Below are 21,102 nucleotides of genomic sequence, written 5' to 3' on the forward strand. Positions count from 1 at the left end.
CAGCACTATTCACAATAGCAAAGACTTGGAATCAACCCAAATGTCCATCTGTGACAGACTGGATTAAGAAAATGTGGCACATATACACCATGGAATACTATGCAGCCATAAAAAAGGATGAGTTTGCATCCTTTGTAGGGACATGGATGCAGCTGGAAACCATCATTCTTAGCAAACTATCACAAGAACAGAAAACCAAACACTGCATGTTCTCACTCACAGGTGGGAACTGACCAATGAGATCACTTGGACTCGGGAAGGGGAACATCACACATCGGGGCCTATCATGGGGAGGGGGGAGGGGGGAGGGATTGCATTGGGAGTTATACCTGATATAAATGACGAATTGATGGGTGCTGACGAGTTGATGAGTGCAGCACACCAACAGGGCACAAGTATACATATGTAACAAACCTGCATGTTATGCACATGTACCCTAGAACTTAAAGTATAATAAAAAATATATATATATAAGTATATATTCCACTCAAAATAAAATAAAATAAAATAAAAATAAATACCTTAAAAAAAGAATAATACAATTTCTGAGAATTCAAAACACAATGTAAATATCATAAGAAACATGTACATAAATGCACATACTTTAGGTGCTTACAAGCAAAAAAGAATATCAAACATGTTTTGTTATTTATTTTTTTCAATCTTAAAGTCATAATGTTTTAAATTTAAATTTAAATTTTTTTTTTTTTCTGAAAATCAAGCACTTTTAAGGAGCAAATATAACATGAAAAAAGACCAGGCGTGGTGGCTCATATTTGTAATTCAAGCACTTTGGGAGGCTGAAGTGGGAGGATTGCTTGAACCCTGGAGTTTGAGACCAGCCTAGGCAACATAGTGGGACTCCTCCTCTACAAAAAACTTAAAAATCAGCCGGACATGGTGGTGCATGCACACCTGTAGTCTCAGCTGCTTGGGCTGCTGAGATGAGAAGATTGCTTGAGCCTGGGAAGTCAAGGTTATGGTAAGCAGTGACTGTGCCACTGCACTCCAGTATGGGCAACAGAGTGAGACCTTGTCTCAAAAAAAAAAAAGAAAAAAAAAGCGCAGATTAGATGTGTTATATTAGCATCAGCGAAACAAACTTGTTTATGCATCTTTATATAGAATATAAATTAATTCTACTATGGAAAACTTCTCTTTTTTTGAGAGAGTCTTGCTGTTGCCTAGGCCAGAGTACAGCAGCACGATCTTGGCTCACTGCAACCTCTGTCTCCTCGGTTCAAGCGATTCTTCCTCCTCAGCCTTCCAAGTAGCTGGGATTACAGGCCCCTGCCACCACGCCCTACACCAGGTTTTGTATTTTTAGTAGAGATGTGGTTTCACCATGTTGTTCAGTTTGGTCTTGAACTCCTGACCTCAAGTCAACTACCCTCCTTGGCCTCCCAAAGTGCTGGGATTACAGGTGTGACCTATCAATTCTGGCCTAAGAAAACCATTATTAACAAAACCTGTATTAAATAGTGTTATTTACAAGGTGACCAAACATCCTCATTAACTTACCCTCTCTCTAACAAAGAAAAGCAGCTATCAGAGGAATAAAACATAAAAATAACATGGAGAAAAGGAAAGTTTTATATATATATATATATACATACACACACACACATGCACATCTATATGCTATTTTGTAATGGCATTTATAACCATACTAATGTAAGGTATTAGTAATAGGGGCAACTGTGAGGGAGCAAGAACTCTTTCTATACTATCTACTCAATTTTCTATAAATCTAAAATGGCTGTAAAAGATAAAGTCTAGGCCGGGCACAGTGGCTCATGCCTGTAATCCCAGCACTTTGGGAGGCCGAGGCGGGTGGATCACCTCAGGTCAGGAGTTTGAGACCAGCCTGCCCAACATGGTGAAACCCTGTCTCTACTAAAAATACCAAAAGTCAGCTGGGTGTGGTGGCGGGTGCCTGTAATCCCAGCTACTTGGGAGGCTGAGGCAGGAGAATCATTTGAACCAGGGAGGCGGAGGTTGCAGTGAGCCAAGATTACGCCACTGCACTCCAGCCTGTGAGACAACACTGAAACTCTGACTCCAAAAAAAAAATAAAAAAGATGAAGTCTATTAATTAAAACAAAATCAAAAACAATACCAATAAACAGAGTCTTGGTAACCTGTGGTTTAATAACATTTAGGTGAAGTCCCAGAGAAGAAGAGAGAGAGGTGGGACAGAATAATTATTTGAAGGATAATGGTTGAAAATGTTCTAATTTAATGAAAAATATTGACAGATTCAAGAATCTCAAAAGGTTCAAGCATTAAAAAACCACTTAGCAACATATTGTTGAAAACCAGTGATAAACGGGAAAATCTTAATAGCAGTCTGAGAAATGATAACACATTCTGCATAGAGGAATAAAGAGAAGAACTCTGACTAGAAACTATGAGATCCAGAAGGCAACAGAAATATAATCTTCAATGTGCTGAAAGAAGAAAAGATGCCACCTAGAATTCTATATCCAGCCAAAATATCTTTCACAAATGACAGAGAAGTAGACTTTTCCAGATAAATAAATGCTAAGAATTGTCAATTCTTAGCATTTCTGATATTTTCCTTCAGATGGAAGGAAAATGATATCAAATGGAAAACAAAATCTACACAAAATAAAAGCACAGAAAATGGCAAAAAATACATATTTTGTTTCCTAATTTTCCTGAAAGGATAATTGACCATTTGAAGCAAAAATAATAATGTATTGTGGGCTGTATGACATATGCAGAAATAAAATGTATGAAAACTATAGCACAAAGGGGAATCAGAGGACGCATACTGAAAGAGGATCCTACATTATATGTGAAATATTTTAATACAGATTTATGGCAGACTGTGGTTAGTTAAGAATACATATTTTAGTTCACAGAGCAGCTATTAAAAAGGATCATCATTTGTTTCAATATCAACTAGAGAAAGACCCTCATCTTATTCTTCTTCAGAATAGTTTGGCTGTTCTTGGACCTTGGCGTTTCCATATAAATGTTAGAATTAAATTCCCTGGTTCCTTAAAAATCTGTTATGTATTTGACCCATCAAAATCCAGTATTGATTGGTACTTTTACCCTTCTGCCAAGAAAATGCAAGAATATTAGAACACGTTAAACTACTTTACTTCTTCCTAATATATAAGCCATTGTTCTGATGAATTTTAATTCTTTATATTTAAACCATATAAATCTTAATTATTGTTGCCTTATATAATATTCATTTAGATTTATCCACATATTTACCATCTTCATTACTCTTCATTCCTTCATGCATCTCTGACCTTCCACCAAAGGTCATTTTCCTTCTGTCTGATGTCCTTTAGTGTTCTCTTCAGAGTGGACCTACTAGTAACAAACTATCTCAGTCTTTTTAGTCTTAAAATGTCTTTATTTCTGAAGGATACTTCCCCCAAGCATAGAATTCTAGACCAGTATTTATTTTCTTTTAACACCTTAACTCTATCAGTCCCTTGTCTTCTGGGTTCAGTACTTTCAGTTGAGAAGTCAGCTATCACTTTGTCGTCTCTTTGAATGTAATATTTTTTTTTTCTGGATGCTTTTAAGATTTTACCTTTTTTTTTTTTTTTTTTTTTTTTTTTTTTGAGACAGAGTCTTGCTCTGTCGTCCAGGCTAAACTGCAATGGCACGATCTCAGCTCACTGCAACCTCTGCCTCCTGGGTTCAAGCGATTCTCCTGCCTCAGCCTCCTGAGTAGCTGGGATTACAGGTGCCTGCCACCAAGCCCGGCTAATTTTTGTATTTTTAGTAGAGATGGGGTTTCACCATGTTGGCCAGGTTAGTAATTTTACTTTTTAATACATGTTGTAACATTCTTAGCCATTATCTCTTCAAATACTGCTTTTCCCCTATTTTCCCTTTCCTTTCGAAACTCCAATTACACATAAGTTAGACCTCATTCTAACATTATGCCTCTTTTGCCTTTGAATTTTCCCATGACATTAAAATATTCTTCAAAAAGATACAAAATTATATTATCATTCCTTATAGAAAATATGCTCACCTGTTGTTCTAGGATCATGTTCTTTTCTCGCTCTACATTGAGAACCATTCTCTTTGTATATTCTAGTTGCTTCTCTAGAAGAGTACAACGGGACTGGGCTGAGCTTAACTGAATACTTATATCTATGAAAAAGACAAAATAATAACCAGTCAATTACTTGATTATCATATAGATCAGAGATTTGGTTATCACAAGAAATGTATTATGTGAATTCAATCAAGAGCTAAAAGTTCAGGGTCTCTTTTATCTCTGAGTATTGACTCTCCCAGAGTTATGAAAATACATTTGTAAATAGCTCATTAATTACATAGAACTGGTTTAATATTGTCTCCTACTAAAAATCCAGAGGGCACACTTCTGAAAGAGGAGGATGTCAGTAACTTGTGGGGTGATAAATATCCTGGTTGTTAATGAAAATAACATCATCTGGAAAAACAGAGGCTGAAAGCTTCTTACCTATCAATATATTTCTTCTCTTTCAGGAAACGCAAATATATGCATCTACCACTCTCATTTTCCCCTGTTCTTGACTGCTGGCAGAACAGCTAATTCCACAGCAGAAAGCAACCTATTTCTAATCCTTTAACTCTTTACTTTCCTTACCCCTTTCTTCTACTTTTGTCCAATTACCTCAGAAATATTTTTCTCCCCATTTCTTCATTCTACTTCTAAGTTGAAACAAAACTTGAGCCTTGTTTATAAGGATGAGTGTAGTGTAAAATGAAAAGGAAGTCTTAAGTTTTGAAGTGAAATTATGTAAAAGACTTATGTTCTAAATTTCTAAAATTTTCCCAATTTCCACAGAAGCTCCCCCATTTGCCTATGTCTCTCTAATTAACTTGCCATATTCTACTCAAGTATAAATAAATATCTTTTTGGTATTAAAAAAAACATTTTATTGGTTTTATCTATAAACGATCATTAAATTGCTAGATGATATGCTATACTGTATTCACAATCATATCTAAAAGTTTAGAGTTACTGCAAATCACCAATAAAATAAAAAATAAATATTCATATAACGGAGTTTAAAAAATACTAGGATATTATGTTGGTAATAATTCTGAAAAAATAAATTCTAAATTTTAAACACAACTTGATCTAAAATCTTAATTCATATATCCTTTATTTCTAGAATTTTATAGAATTATGCTAGTTAAGATAATGATACAAAGAGATAACATGTTCAAACATAGATAATCCTTATTATCTCCAAATATTCAACAAGGATCCTGAAAGACAAGATACACAGTTTTAGAACATATTATAACGAACAAGTAATCTGAGATACAAACGAGCTTAGACATAGGTTTTATTATTTATTGAACTGTAAAAAAAAAAAACTACCTGGTAAACAAAATACCTGGATTTCTGAGAACTACTAACGTATTATATCTTACCTTTTTTAAATAGCTATAATATCAGAAAACATCTGGTAGTTCGCACAGAATTTCTCATCAATATATGTTTTCATATCTCACTCTAAGGCCTTCATATATACATAAAAATAAAACAAACAAAAAACACGCGCTGCACTTCTCTGCGAAATGATATCCAGGTTATCTTCACCACTGATGTATCATCAATCCGTTATCCATAAAAGATGAAATAATGATATTATTCTAGAGAATTTTTAAGGCTAAATAAGAGCTGTTGAAAAAAATTTTTGTTGATAATTCAGTGAAGATTCTGACACTTACAATAACAAAGTAACAATAAAAGAAAGTAAATGAACAACGAATTGAATAACAAAATTATTAATGATAATAGAAAGCCAGAAAATGTACAAGTAAATGCCATATATCTTCCAACAAATAGGAAAATAATGAAATAACAACTTAAAGCGGGCACATTCTCTCTACTATATAAAATACGCTTGTAAACAATATATCTATGATTGATATTTAGTGATTTCTAAGACTGAGAAAGGTAATAACCATGATTTTAATTTAATAAAATAAATATTTTCAAATGAAAGGACTTAAAGAAGACAATGTAGTCTAGGGAGCATAAGAGTCTGAATATGAATAAGGAACATTAAAATATAATTTCTACTAATTAACGTGGCAATTTGGGTTTAAAGTTAAAGGTTTTTTTCTCAGTTCTTGATGTATTCCATTTTAGTCAAATCACACATATTTATTGTTTCTTTGTCCATGATGCAGTATTAAGAAACAGGATAACTATAACCTAATGGTTTACCTGATGTCAGACCTGAAAGATAATAGTACACTATACCACTGTGACTTGTATTCAACTATATTAATATCTTCATGATTCAGATAAGTTCAGAGTTTTAACTATCATATACTTTATATCAAATTAGAAAGATGCTTGCTAGAGATTACCATTTGATTTTTATAAATGAGATAAATAAATTATATTATTCCTCTTTACATGGTATCTGTAGCTGGCACATTGATTTGCATTATTATTTCTTATAGTTTATTCCACAAAACTAGTTTATTTATTAACAGCAACCATTATTATAGAATATTTTAAAAGTAGGTGATAACAGAATCTTAGAAAGGAATCTGCACAGCTTAAAATATGCCTGGAGTAATAAAATGTTCTCCTAATTCAACTTTAAGATCCTCCTACATTTCTATTTTAAACATTAAAATACTAGTATTTTGTAGTTACTCTGATATACTGGCTTCCTAAAATATTTTCAAGAATAATTTTGGATGTATGCAATTTCTGAATCTAATTCTTGAATAAGATGCAATTCCATTTAATTCACTAACATTCTAATCATCTGGTTTAGAAGGATTCCAAATCTGACCTTTTATTCTTCAAAGAGTATTTTCCTGTTTTCAAATGATGTTTTTATGATAACCCTGTGACATGTGTCCAGCTGGTTATATTAATCTTCATTTTATGGCTGTAGAAGCCAAAATAAAAAATGTCAAGTAATTTGTCTAAGTTCATAGAAACTTTTAGCAACAGAATCAAAATTAGGAGTTTTGTTAAGATTAAATATACAATCATATTGTATTCCACATAAATACAAAAGGTTTTTTATAGCAAGCTTTTTACCATTCTTCAAATTCTATATCAGCATTACCTTGGCTATTTGGGCTATGAAGTATCTTAGGAGAGGTAACCTCTAAGTTCGCAGGATGGCAATTCTGAGATGGTTCATTCTGGGTGAATGAGGGAACAAATACTCTTTCTGGAGGTTTATGATAACTTCCCACTATACTATGCATTAACTCAGAATCCATTATCTGTAGAGAATAAAGGAATGATATAATATAGTATCATTCTTTCTTATTTTAAGGGTGAATGCATTATATAAAAATTCAGGTGAAACTTTAACATAACAACATAATCATATACTGTAGAGTTGTATCTTTATGAACTTAATTATAAATTCAACTCTAATAAGCCTGGCAATAAAAGAAAGAAAAATTACTATTTCTTGTGTAAGTAGTATCGACAATTCTGCCTGATTTTCAATAATCATATACCCTGGAGTAAGCATGACATGAGTGCCGTGAATTTACTGGTTTCTCAGTTACTCACAAATCCCATATATCTATCATAGTCTGAGCATTGCTCTACAAGCAGTGTGACTCTAGGATTTAAAGAGAAAGTACATATTCTAAAAGACAACAGAGCTTTTAAAAACAAGCCAATAATATATACTGATTCTCTAATACTGATTGTTGAATTCTAATGTATGGCTTCCTAAAGGATTTTCAAGGGTAATTTTGGATATGTGAAATATTGGAATCTAACCTTTGAATAACACACATCTCTGCTTAGTGTACTAGCATTTTAGTCATCTAGATTAGAAAGTTTCCAAATCTGAAGACTCGAGACTACTTAGTTTTGTTAGTCTGGTTTTATTTTGTTGTTGTTTTGTTTTGGTAAGAGAGCCCTTTTAACCATTTTAGCAGGTAATTTTTGGTCTAAAATTTCCAAATCATTTTATTATCCTTTCTGCAATTTAAATATTTTAGAAATGTATTCTATTTTTTAATAGATTCTAGTCAATGTTAATTAAATTAATTCATAATCACATAAGGTGATAACTGCTCACAAAAAAATAACTCACTGGCAGAATTTTAAGAAAGCTTGCTTCAAAATGTAAATCCAAGAATTACACTATAACATTAGCTTATTTTGATTTTTGAGAGTTGTACATTTTCCATGATTTCACCACTGCCTCAATTCACAAGGCAAGAAAGGCAGGCACTTCCCAGGATTATATTTTCTGGAAGAGCAGAAGGCACACTTCACTTCCTAGAATATTCTACTTTAGCCATTGCCATGATTGGCTATCTCCTACAACATTCTGATTGGTCTAAATTAGAGGCTGTAAAGCCTAAGGTTTGCTAAGATACTTGATGTTTTTTGTTCTTGCAAGGCAACCATATTTTGCTATTGTTATTAGTACCAGCTATCTCAGACACTGTCTGCTCCCAATGGGATACCACATCTGTCTAAGTTGTTCCCTCAAAAAACAAGAGATCAACATTAGTCACAGCTGGCTCACTATAAAGTGGAGGTAAGGCCCTAAAGTACGTAAGTCCTGAAGATGGTTGTACGTCTTCAGAGAGAGGTAAGTGGTTAAAGCTATCCCAAGAACACTGGAGCTACTCAAGGTATCTGACTCAGTTTTCAGCTCCGAGTGGGTTTCTCCAATGATAGAAAGAATGAAAATTTGCTATTCACCACTACACACTGAGGTTCTTGGGAGAACTCTGCTTCCTCTGACCTAAGTACAATATTATTTCACAAACTGGATTTTATACCAATTAAAAAACTGGTCCAAATTTGAGGTTTTTAATGTATATGAAATAATGACTAGTTAGAAGGTTGTAGTAAGTTAAAAATTAAACTACAATTTAAATTGAATGTGTAGACACATATTAAAGTGGGCACAAGCAGAATAACCCACTGATAGGATAAAAACAAGATGAAGAAAAAGAAAACAGTAAAGAAACGAGAGGACAAGTGATGTTGTGACACAGAGCTCAGAGATTCTCATTGTAATGGGATCTCAGCTTAACCCTTATAATCTGGTCCTGCGTTGTAAACAAGTGCATAAGCCTACTAGAAGCTTATTTATATAAAGCACTGAAGCATCCTGGGAGAAAAATTCACTCTGAAAGAAGGTGAAATAACTACAAAAGGCCTTACATGGCTAAGGAGAGGAGGAGTGATTCTGAGTAGACTATGGTGGTGGTCATTCTAATTTATCTCTGACCCAGTGCCATGGACTCAAATGTGGGTTCTAAAAAGAAAGAGAGTTTAAATAAAAACTGATAAATGTTTCATCAATATCTCTATAAAATATCAAGGCATTATCTTCCCTGCTTTGTGTAAGATGTTATACGACAATGGAGGGGGAGTCAGATTGTTAGCAGTTTTGGCCCCTTTCTGGTGCATCGGTTAGTAGTATTCAGCAAGAGAGAGAGAGCAAGAGAGACAGTGAACAACAGTGAGAAAGCAAGAGAGCAAGAGAGAAATAGAAAGAGAGCACAGATGGAAGGGACACATTCATGGGCGTGTATGAGAAATATTTCTAGGGAAAAATTTCTGAAAATACAGAGAAGTACTTAAATCCCAATCTCTAGAATTCTGGTATTTCTGATACCAGACTTAGCTAGCTGTTGGTAACTGAAAAGACCTCAGGAATTCTTATGGAACATTTTATTGGTGTCTGAAAGTAAGGGCAAAAGGCTATAAAATGTCAACCTCATTTGTATCAAGTCTGGGAAACTCAGGTTGTACCTGGAACCATTCTTTTTTTGTTGTTGTTAAAATTTTTATTTACTTTTTATTTATTCTAAACACAAACAAACAAAAAAACGGAATACACGTGCAGAATGTGCAGGTTTGTTACACAGGTATACATGTGCCATAGTAGTCTGCTGCACCTACTGACTCGCCCTCTAAGTTCCCTTCCCTTACCACCCACAGGCCCTGGTGTGTGTTGGTCCTCTCTCTGTATCCAGGTGTTCTCAATGTTCAACTCCCACTTACGAGTGAGAACATGCCGTGTTTGGTTTTCTGTTCTTATGTTAGGCTGCCGAGGATGATGGCTTCCAGTTCCATCCATGTCTCTGCAAAGGACATGAGCTCATTCCTTTTTATGGCTGCATAGTATTCCATGGTATATATGTACCACATTTTCTTTATCTAGTCTACCATTGATGGGCATTTGGGTTGGTTTACCTGAAACCACTCTTGACAGCTTGTGAACAACCAGGGAAATTACTCCCTGTCTTTATGGTCTATAAAATAAAGATACCCTAATTGGCCGCCACTAAGATCCCATTGCATAAAAAAACTATCCCCCTAAAAAGAATGCTCTAGACACACACACTTTACTGCAAAGTATTTTTACTTTTTATAGAGGAAAACACTTATTCCACAGGACTACGAGGGAGATGACATTCCTTTATTTCAAAAGTCTTCTATAGTATCTCTGACCATTCACCCAGAATGAACCATCTCAGGAAGCTGAGGCAGGAGAATCACTTGAACCTGGGAGGTAGAGGCTGCAGTGAGCTGAGATTGCACCACTGCACTCCAGCCTGGGCGACAGAGCGAAAGACTCTCTCTCAAAAAAATAAAATAAAATAAAATAAAAGTTTCAGAGCAGACTTCTTTGGGTCAAACTGAAGCACTGCTGTGTGACCTTGATCAAATGTTTAATTTCTCTGTGCCTCAAATTCCTCATTTGCAAAATAAAGATTAAAATGGTATCTTAACCCAGGGGTTCCCAACCTCTGGCCTGCGGACTAGTATCCATTCTTGGCCTGTTAGGAACCAGGTTGCCCAGCTGGAGGTGAGTGAAGGTGAGCAAGCATTACCACCCAAGCTCCGCTTCCTGTCAGATCAGGGCAGCATTAGATTCTCATAGGAGCGCGAACCATATTGTGAACTGTGCATATCAGGGATCTAGGCTGCACGCTCCTAATGAGAATCAAACTAATGTCTGATGATCTGGAATGATCTGGGGTGAAACTGTTTCATCCCCAAACCATCCCCCTACCCCTGCCGCATCTGTGGAAAAATTGTCTTCCACAAAACCGGTCCCTCCTGCCTTAACATATAAGACTGCTTTAAGGATTAAATGAGACAACATAAGTAAGGTACTCAGAAAGATGTCTGATACATAGTAAATGTTGATTCATGTTAGCAATGATTATCTTTAAGGGATAAAGGAGAAGAACAATTCAAAGATAATTCTCAGATGATCTAACTTGGCTACTGTGTAGATATTAATTTAATTAATTTACCAGGGACTAGTACTCAAAGTATCTGAAGAACTATAAATCAGAAAGAAACAAAACCCAATAGAAAAAATAAGCATAAGGGACACTTCAAAAAGAGGAAACATAAGTGGTTTATAAATACAGGAAAAGATGCTCAACCTCAGTAGTAGTCACGGAAATGCAACTTAAAACCACAAATTAGCATTTCATATCCAACAGTTAGGCAAAATGTAAAACTGACAATATAAAATTTTAGAAATGATGCAGAACTATGAGAACAGTAGTAAGTGTTGGCACATAAACTGGTACCAATTTTAAAACAATTTAGTATTATGAAATAAAATTGAATATATATTTCTTTACATATACATATATACATACAGATAGATATTACAATCTAGTGAATAAATCTTAGAGAAACTTTTACATATCATCACCAGGAAGGACATTATTAAGAATATTTGTAGCAGCACTATCTGTAATAGCAAAAACTAGAAATAGCCGAAATGGATAAACAGATAAACTGTGGTATATTTATACAAAATGTCCTAACAAAGACAATGAATAATCTGTGGTAAAGATTTCAATGAGGATGAATCTTAGAAAACTGTTGGGTGAAAAATGCAAGTTACTGAAGAAGAGTATCATAAAATTTTTTGTTATTGTTGCTGCTGTTTTGTGTTTTTTAGAGATGGTGGTCTCACCATATTGCCCAGGCTGGTCTTATTCATACATTTAGAGTTCTAATTTTAAACTCACATTTCTTAGATCTTTAACTGTAGGAATTCTTCGAAGTCAATGTTTAAAGCACCTTTCTTCAGAGAAAACTTCTATTTTTCTGTTAGGATCCTGAGGCACCCCAAACCAAAAGCATCATTAAACTAAACCTTTAGATAAAGATTATTTTTGCAAGGCTAATTTCAACTTCAGACTCACATGAGCATAGGATTGTGATGAGGAATTCTCAGGAAAGATTCTTTTTGTGTATTCCAATCAAAACCAAGGATGAGATAGGCAGTGTCATTCTAAAGAGCAGGCTATTTTCCTTAAATTATCCACAGGGGATGATTCACACTTTGGGGATCTCAGCTTTATGTTGCAGTGTCCAAACTTATAACTCACAATGCCTAGGCTCAGATTTCCTCTGTCCCATGCAAGCAGGACTATCTCCTTAAAGCCCAGGTTCTGGGCCATAAGGTATCAGAAGGCAATTTTAGAGGTAAAGAGGTTCTATGGCTCACTTATCTCCATGGAATTTGGCCTTCTCATTATTTACAGCCTTGTATTTTCACCTTACTTCGCTACCAACTCAAGCAGACTTAAAAAAATTTTTTTTAAGTATTTTATCCAGCATTTAAAAATGTGTTCTTTATCAGAAGTTTCTCTAAACATCTAGTCTGCCATATTGCTTGAAATAAAATACTGCAATAGCTTTAGACATACTTTAGAGATACTGCTTTAGACAAACCAGTTTTCGTTGCATACACAGAATGATACTTAGGCTTCAAAAAAGGAAAAGGAGTTTATATCTTTTCATTCCAGCTATAATTCTCAAAAGTATTCCATACTGTAAAGTTTGTTCTTCTTCAATTACAGCAAAGTGAATATTATCTGGTTAGTTATTAACTAAATAGAGAGTTCACTAGCAGGATTCAGATAACAGAACAAATAGTAAACAATCTATAGGCTGAGAATAAGAAAAAGTATCAGAACCTAATTCACGTCTTAGGCACACTATATATTCAACATTAAAAATATGCAATGACTTTATAGGAATACTATAGTAACCATCAAATTCCAGAAATTTACAAGCACTTTAAGTATTATTACACATCAATGACGTTCATGTATAATATATTTACAGTAGCAGCAAATGTTACATTTAATATACTGATCTTTTGACATTCGAATTGATCTACTTAATGTAATTTATAATTAACAAGAAAATCCCTCAATAGATATGAAAAAATCATTATTTTGTAACCATCACAATAAAGGCTGATTGAGGCAAGAAGCATCAATAACTGCTAAATCAAGGGGATACATTTTAATGAGGAGCAGGATATTTGCATGGTCCTAAAGTGTATTTCCCATAGAATGCTTATAAAATGCAAGAAAAAACTAGTAACTGAATAGTAGAAAGACAAACAACACTCTGATAGGATGATTAAAATTAACATCACCTATGAGTGGTAGAAGGCCATTGTGTGCCTCTGGATATGAAACCCGGAAAAGGACACAACATCACTTATGCAGTACTCTGGCCAGAACGCATAACATGAATCTCAACATGAGCAAATACCACATAAACAACAAATGAAAAACATTCTATTTTTCTTTTTTAAAAAAAGCCAGCAGAGAGGTGGTTGTTTTCTTAAAAAATGTCAGTTTCATAAAAGACAACCACACTTCTGTATATGTATGCAGAAGAACTGAAAGCAGGGTCTCAAAGAGGTATTTGTATACCTATGTTCATAGCAGCACAATTCACAATAACCAAAAGGCAGAAGCAAACCAAATGCCCATTGATAGGTAAACAAAATGTGATATATACAAGCAATGGAATATTCATCAGCCTTAAAAAGGAAGGAAACTCTGACAGAGGCTTCAATTTTGATGAACCTTGAAGATATGATGCTAAGTGAAATAAACCAATCAGAGAAAGTTTGTCATATATGTGTTTCCACTTATATAGAAGTATCTAAAGTAGATGAACTTACAGAAACAGAAGGTAGAATGGTGGTTGCTCGGGAGGAGTGAAATGAGTTATAGAGTTTCAGTTTTGCCAGACGAAAAAGTTTTAGGGATTGGTTGCATAACAATGCGTGGTAGAGGAGACAAATATGATAAAAACAATATTTGATTCAATGGGCTTGGTTCCATAACAAAAGCATATGCAGAAAGCCATGGGAACACAAAGGAGACGTTAACACTCTCTGATTGATGGAGAGATAACTAACGCCAGAAATAATCTGAAATTATGAAGAGTTTTGAAAGAGAAGTTTAGGTTAATATGGCAGAGTGAACATATATACTTACTTTTGCTTCCACTTGGAAACTCACTAAAATAATATTTAAAAAAAAGAAAGATATAAACCTGCGAAGAGAAGGATCAGCAGAGGTGATAACAAAACTTTGGAAAATGGAAAACAGATGTATGAGTAGTAACAGGCTTAGCTAATGCAAAAAGGCAGACTCCAAATCCAAGTAAGAAATGTGACTTTTTAAATTTTACCCAGCAGGATCCTGGAATGGCTCAGGAATGAGCCACACCTCTGTAAGCAGTAGGTAAGATAGAGCTGGAAACTAGAGAACAGGTTGAAAGTTTAATGTAGAAGTAAATTATATGCCCAAATACCCTCTGCCTTTCCATGCAGCCATAAGAGTATTCTACCTTCATCTGGGAAGATCAGAATGTTGTTTTGTTTCTTTCTGAAGAGGAAATTATAGAATATCTCTGGACTGGGGGACACTCAGAACAACTGAGGGAGGGGCACCAGACTGGAAGCTGGAAGACTAATCAGTTCCCAGAATGTCGGCAGTCTATATTATAACCAAGTGAAGAACTGAGGATCCATTTTCTAGGAAATACGAATAGCTTAAGTTAATAAAGACACTAAAGACAATAAAATGAATTGATTGGATAGATTTGGAGTTCCCAATTAGTTTTTTTGGTTTTCTGTTTTGAGACGGAGTCTCTCTCTGTTGCCCAGGCTGGAGTGCAGTGGTGCGATATCGGCTCACTGCAACCTCTGCCTCGCAGGTTCAAGCGATTCTCCTGCCTCAGCCTCCCAAGTAGCTGGGATTACAGGCGCCCACCACCATGCCCGGCTAATTTTTTGTATTTTTAGTAGAGACGGAGTTTCACCATGTTGGCCAGGCTGGTCTCAAACTCCTGACCTCAGGTGATCCACCTGCCTTGGCCTCCCAAAGTGCTGGGATTACAAGCACGAGCCACTGTGCCTGGCCTTCAATTAGTTTTTCAGTGCTCCAATCTTACATATAAGCTATCTAACCAAGGCTTACCAAACATTAGGAAAGACAGAGACCAAAGCAAACAAACAATAAGAGGTTTAGCAGGAACACAAAAACTGGCAATATACCATTAGTGAAGATAGAATGTATAATCATTGAGGATGATGATAGATCCTAGTGAATTTGTTTGGAGTACAGTGAATAAATGTTGGCAGTAAAAAACAGGCTAAAAACATATAAGGGCCAAGCCATAAAGGATTCTGTATATCACATCAAGGAGTTTGTAATTTATTTGATTAGACCATAGGGACGTAATTAAGGACATAAAAGGGAATAACATGACCAGGTTTGCATTTTGACAAGTTCATTCAGATGGCCTTAAGGTGAACAGACAAAAGAAGGAAGAAATTATAGGCAGATGGACAAATTAAGAGGTTACCAAAGTAATTCAAACAAGAAAAATATAGGTCTAAAATAGGACTGGAGTAGATGAGATAAATATGAAAGATGCTGAGAAGATATAATCAAAAGGACTTAGGAATCTGCTACAAATATGTAATAGAAGAGAGGAAAGACTCAGAAATACTCCTCAAAATTTTTGGTTGGGCAAATGGATAGATAGTGGTGAATTAATGGAAATATGGAATAATATAAAAGGGGCTACAAGTCTTAGGGAAATAATGAATTCTGTTTCAGACATGTGGAATTTGAGGTGCTTACAGACACAGAACTGCCCAGCAAGCAGAGTGAAATATGAATCTGGAGGTTAGTGAGCATTTAGGCTGGATCTAGAGATAGAGATTTGGTTATCAATTAGATCACCCAAGGACAGTATAAAGAACAGCAATTTTCAGTGTGTGCATGTGTGCATGACAAAAGAGGTAGCTGAGACTCACTGCCTTTGCCCATTAGGGAACCACTGTGGGTCCTCCTCAGATGTGTTGAGACAAAATTTTATAAAAGGTTAAGAATCACAGATCTGGCTGGGCGCAGTGGCTCATGCCTGTAATCCCAGCACTTTGAGAGGCTGAGGCGGGCAGATCATGAGGTCAGGAGATCAAGACCATCCTGGCCAACGTGGTGAAACCTCATGAATCTACTAAAAATTCAAAAAAAAAAAAAAAAAAAATTAGCCCAGCATGGTGGCATGCGCCTGTAATCCCAGCTACTCAGGAGGCTGAGGCAGGAGAATCAGTTGAACCTGGGAGGCAGAGGTTGCAGTGAGCCGAGATTGTGCCATTGCACTCCAGCCTGGGTGACAGAGGAGACTTGGTCTCCAAAAAACAAAACCAACCAAACAAAAAAAGATTAAGAATCACAGATTTGGGAGACAAGTGAAGGAAAAAAAAAAAAACTCTCAAAGGAGATTTAAAAAAAAAAGCAATAAGAGAAGTAGGGAAAAGCAGGAGAAAGTGATAACAAAGGAGTAAAAGTGAGAACAAGTACTTACTATTTATGTCTAATACACTATGCCTCCCTGAAATAAAAAGAACACAGGACATGGCTTCTGCTATCTGACTGAGTCTGCAATTACACTGTTGAAAAAAGACTGACACAAGACAATGAGAGGGAGAAAAAAGAAAAAGGGAGGGGGTAGTCAACACTGTATCAAGTAAAATTGGTTTGTTTATTTCATAATTACTAATAAATTTTTACTGAGCAGCCTCCAAACTCATTAAATAGTCTGAATATAAGAAATACATTATTACATGAGTAGAACAGCCAGTTTTTTTTTTGTTTTTGTTTTTGTTTTTTTTTGAGACGGAGTCTCGCTCTTTTGCCAGGCTGGAGTGCAGTGGCGCGATCTCAGCTCACTGCAAGCTCTGCCTCCCGAGTTCACGCCATTCTCCTGCCTCAGACTCTGGAGTAGCTGGGACTACAGGGGCCCGCCACCACGCCTGGCTAATTTTTTGTATTTTTAGTAGAGATGGCGTTTCACCATGTTGGCCAGGATAGTCTCGATCTCTTGACCTCGTGATTCGCCCGCCTCGGCCTCCCAAAGTGCTGGGATTACAGGCGTGAGGCACCGTGCCTGGCCAATAGCCAGTTTTTTAAGAGTACAAAGTAATGCCAATCTTTTACAAATATTTTATAAATTATAATATAGCACCTAATTGTTCATGTGCAGTTAATTCAACTCAATACATGCAATAAGAGCTATCTAATTTTCAAGTAAACTCATCAAGTGCTGAATTTAAAATAACCAGGCTTATGAATATTCTATCTAATAATTAGATTTCTCCTTATTGAACGTGTATCCATTTAGTTTAGAACATATAATGTCTAAGGTCACTTAAATGATTAGACTCCCCATCATCTTTACCAAGATTTAGTTTATCTTGACTATTCAGTTCAAGAGAAAATGTTCCTAATTTAATACAAAGTAAATGAGGAACAATATAAAACTGTATAATTACAGCCTATTTTTAAAGGACAAAGATAGATACAAAAAACAGATTTAAGTAATTAAATGTTTGTTAATAGACGGACAACAGATTTTCATATTATTCCACCTTCTAAAACCATTCTCCACAATGACACACATATTACTTTTATAATGAGAAACAAAATCTAATAAAATATTTTCTCAATTAGATTTCCAAAGAGGTAGAAAGCAGCTGGAGATTTAGAGTATCAATTATTTATATGAATATCTGTTGGAAGCACTTACATATTTTCATTTGTAAGGGTCTCATGTCTCTTATCTCAACATAAACTCAGAAAGTGCAATTATGTTTATTTTTTCTGTAAGTCTCCACAATCCAAATTCCTACACTCTGCAAAGGGGCATTGTATCTTCAGGGCCTAATCCAAAAAATATTTGTAAAAATAAATCCTCTGAAACTAATTTGTTAGGTCAACAACTTTTTCCTACCTCCCTATGCTAATGTTTATTATGGTTGAACCCAGCAAATCAGTAAATACTGTCCTAACTTAAAACACACACACACACACACACACACACACATTGTGCTTTGATATGTACTTTTACATACAGGTTTTAATTTAATGTCATTTTATTTAAGTAAACCATAATTCTTAGGATTTGAAAATATTACTGGTAATATTTCTTCAAAAAGTTCTAAGTTAAAAAATAAGTGATTTTGAAAGGGTTTCAACATTCTTACAATGTTTATTGTATTTATAAGGATAAAAGTATACTATAGTTATTTTCGTTGAACTTTAACCATTTCTATCCATCTGTCTATCAATCAATCAATCAATCAATCAATCAATCAATCAAGACAGGTTCTCACCATGTTGCCTAGACTAGCTTCAAACTCCTGGGTTCATGCAATCCTCCCACCTCAGCCTTCCGAGTAGCAGATGTAGCCACCACACCCTTTTCTCTTTAGAATGGTTGATGGTAAACTTAGTAAACACAAGAGTTCAGAAACTGGGTAATGGGCACTCAGATTAGTTGCTACAAATCCACTTTCTAGGCCTTTACATTTTTTTTCCCCACAAGTTGAGCAGACTTCATAGTCAGAATTAATTGTGGGACTTCGCTGATTAGTCAGGCTGCCCAAGGAAGAATGAGCTATTGGACAACGATAAATAACTAAAGCTTGCCTAGTTCAGTACCAAAATTTATTTCGACTAGTTTTAAAAGAAAGATTTCTAAAGTGTTTAAACTGCTTTCCTTCCTTTTAGACAGAGTATATTCAACACAATTTAACCTTTATGATGACTTAAGGATAGCATCATAGCATTTTAATTATGCACAATGATACTTAGGGACCCAGTGTGATACTTGTATTGTTTACCCCTTCACTGGAAAGTTCCAGACCATCCTAGACTCTGTTTTCTGGTTTTTCATCTCTTGCTACCTCTTCCCTTGCTGTCTACCTACTTGTTTCTAGCAGAAGACTCCTTTCTAATTGGTTTCCCAACCTATAGCAAATAAACAACAAAGCAATCAAGTTTCATTCATTAAACATTCAGAGATGAAAAATACAATCCCAGGCAGTCCCTGAAACATTCACAACTTAATTATGCTACATAGGATGCTATGGGAATCCAGAGGAGAAGCATCTGACCCAGAGTCTGGGGATTTCAATGATGACTTCCTGGAGGAGCTAGTTCTTAAACTGAGACATGAAGGATGAATGAATAGCATTTCACAAGCAAAAGAAAGTGAGAGAATGGGTAGAAGAAAAGATCAAGTGCACAGACAGAAGAAATAGCATGGTAAAATAAAATAATGATATCTCACATTTATTAAAAACTTCTGTGAATTAACTTACTAAATCCACATACCAATGCTATGAAGCACAATTATTCCTATTTTACAGATGAGGAAACTGTGGCACAGAAAAAACTGTTTCATCCAAGGTCCATACCTAGTTAAGTGGCAAAGTCAAGATTTGGCAGTCTTGCTCTAAAGCTCACACTCTAAATCACCACACTATATAGCTCATCTATGCAAAATTATGAAAGCAAGAGAGAATCTAGTGTTTTGAGCAATCTATTATGAGTGATTTACTAAAGCTGGAAGGCTGTATAGTGCCTAAATATTGCAGAAGATGAGGCAGAAACCAGACCTGAGGAGCCTTGTATGCCAGGTACAGGTATTTAGATTTTATCCTGTAGGTAGTAAAAGCCATCCAGCAGAGGGGTAGCAAGACCACATTGCCTTTGATAAAGTTTTTTATGAAGAACGGATAGAAACAACCAAAGGCTCAAAGTACAGGTAGGAGACTATTCCAGAGCTCTATGTGAGATGATAAAGACCTGAATCAAAGCAATAGAAGTGGTTCCTTTTTTTTTTTTTTTTTGAGACGGAGTCTCACTCTGTTACCTGGGCTGGGCTGGAGTGCAACGGCGTGATCTCAGTTCACTGCAATGTCCGCTTTCTGGATTCAAGCGATTCTCCTGCCTCAGCCTCCCGAGTAGCTGGGATTACAGGTGCATGCCACCACACCTGGCTAATTTTTGTATTTTTTTAGTAAAGATGGGGTTTCGCCATGTTGGCCAGGCTGGTCTCGAACTCCTGTCACCAGGTGATCCGCCCGCCTTTGCTTCCCAAAGTACTGAGATTACAGGCATGAGCCTGGCCATAGAAGTGGTTCTATTTAGGTATTTCCTGCTACTAATCCCATGGAAAGGAAGAGAAAAACTAGAGAAAATCAGGATGTCAAATTCGTAAAACTTATGACCAGAACAAGGAAAACTCATGATAGGGAAAAATGAAATAAAGTTGTAACCAAGGTAGAAAACAGATTTTGAAAGCAGTGGAGGTGGTATAAAAGATTTATTTTAGACATAATTGAGGAGCTTGTGAAATAACATTTTTTAAAAAACAGCTAAAATTTATATTGAGCTTGCTACATGTGAGGCACTGGTCAAAGAAGTTTACATGCATTGATCCACTGAATCATGAAGGCAACACTATGACATATTAACTTCTTTTTACATGAGGCATCTGAGAAGTTAAGTAACTTGCCCAGGGTCATGCAGCTATTAAGGGGCTGAGCTGGGATCTGAACCCAGGTATCCTGATTTGGGGTGTATTCTGTCTTTAATAGAGACATGCCAATTTTATAGATGAGTTTGACATTCAAGAATTCTTTAAAGTAAGGATTTGGCCCCAGCTAGCTCAGCCGGTAGGTAATAATAATAATAATAAAGGCCGGGCGCGGTGGCTCAAGCCTGTAATCCCAGCACTTTGGGAGGCCGAGACGGGTGGATCGCGAGGTCAGGAGATCGAGACCAACCTAGCTAACACGGCGAAACCCCGTCTCTACTAAAAAATACAAAAAACTAGCCGGGCGAGTTGGCGGGCGCCTGTAGTCCCAGCTACTTGGGAGGCTGAGGCAGGAGAATGGCGTAAACCCGGGAGGCGGAGCTTGCAGTGAGCTG

The 21,102-nt window shown here is 35.8% G+C and overlaps 1 protein-coding gene across 1 annotated transcript in view; it reads right to left on the reverse strand.

Moving 5' to 3' along the window:
• The window catches only part of CEP57L1 (centrosomal protein 57 like 1), a 69,456-nt gene that overhangs the window by 14,178 nt on the left and 34,176 nt on the right, over positions 1 to 21,102 (reverse strand). The window contains exons 3-4 of the mRNA XM_017878765.1: positions 7,070 to 7,260; positions 4,031 to 4,160 (exon numbers count right to left, since the gene is read on the reverse strand). Of these exons, the coding sequence (XP_017734254.1) occupies positions 4,031 to 4,160; positions 7,070 to 7,260 (321 nt within the window). The remainder of the gene's footprint in view (positions 1 to 4,030; positions 4,161 to 7,069; positions 7,261 to 21,102) is intronic.

This window comes from Rhinopithecus bieti, unplaced genomic scaffold (genome assembly GCF_001698545.2).
Source record: "Rhinopithecus bieti isolate Rb0 unplaced genomic scaffold, ASM169854v2 scaffold_11508, whole genome shotgun sequence".
NCBI classification, from domain to species: Eukaryota; Metazoa; Chordata; class Mammalia; order Primates; family Cercopithecidae; genus Rhinopithecus; species Rhinopithecus bieti.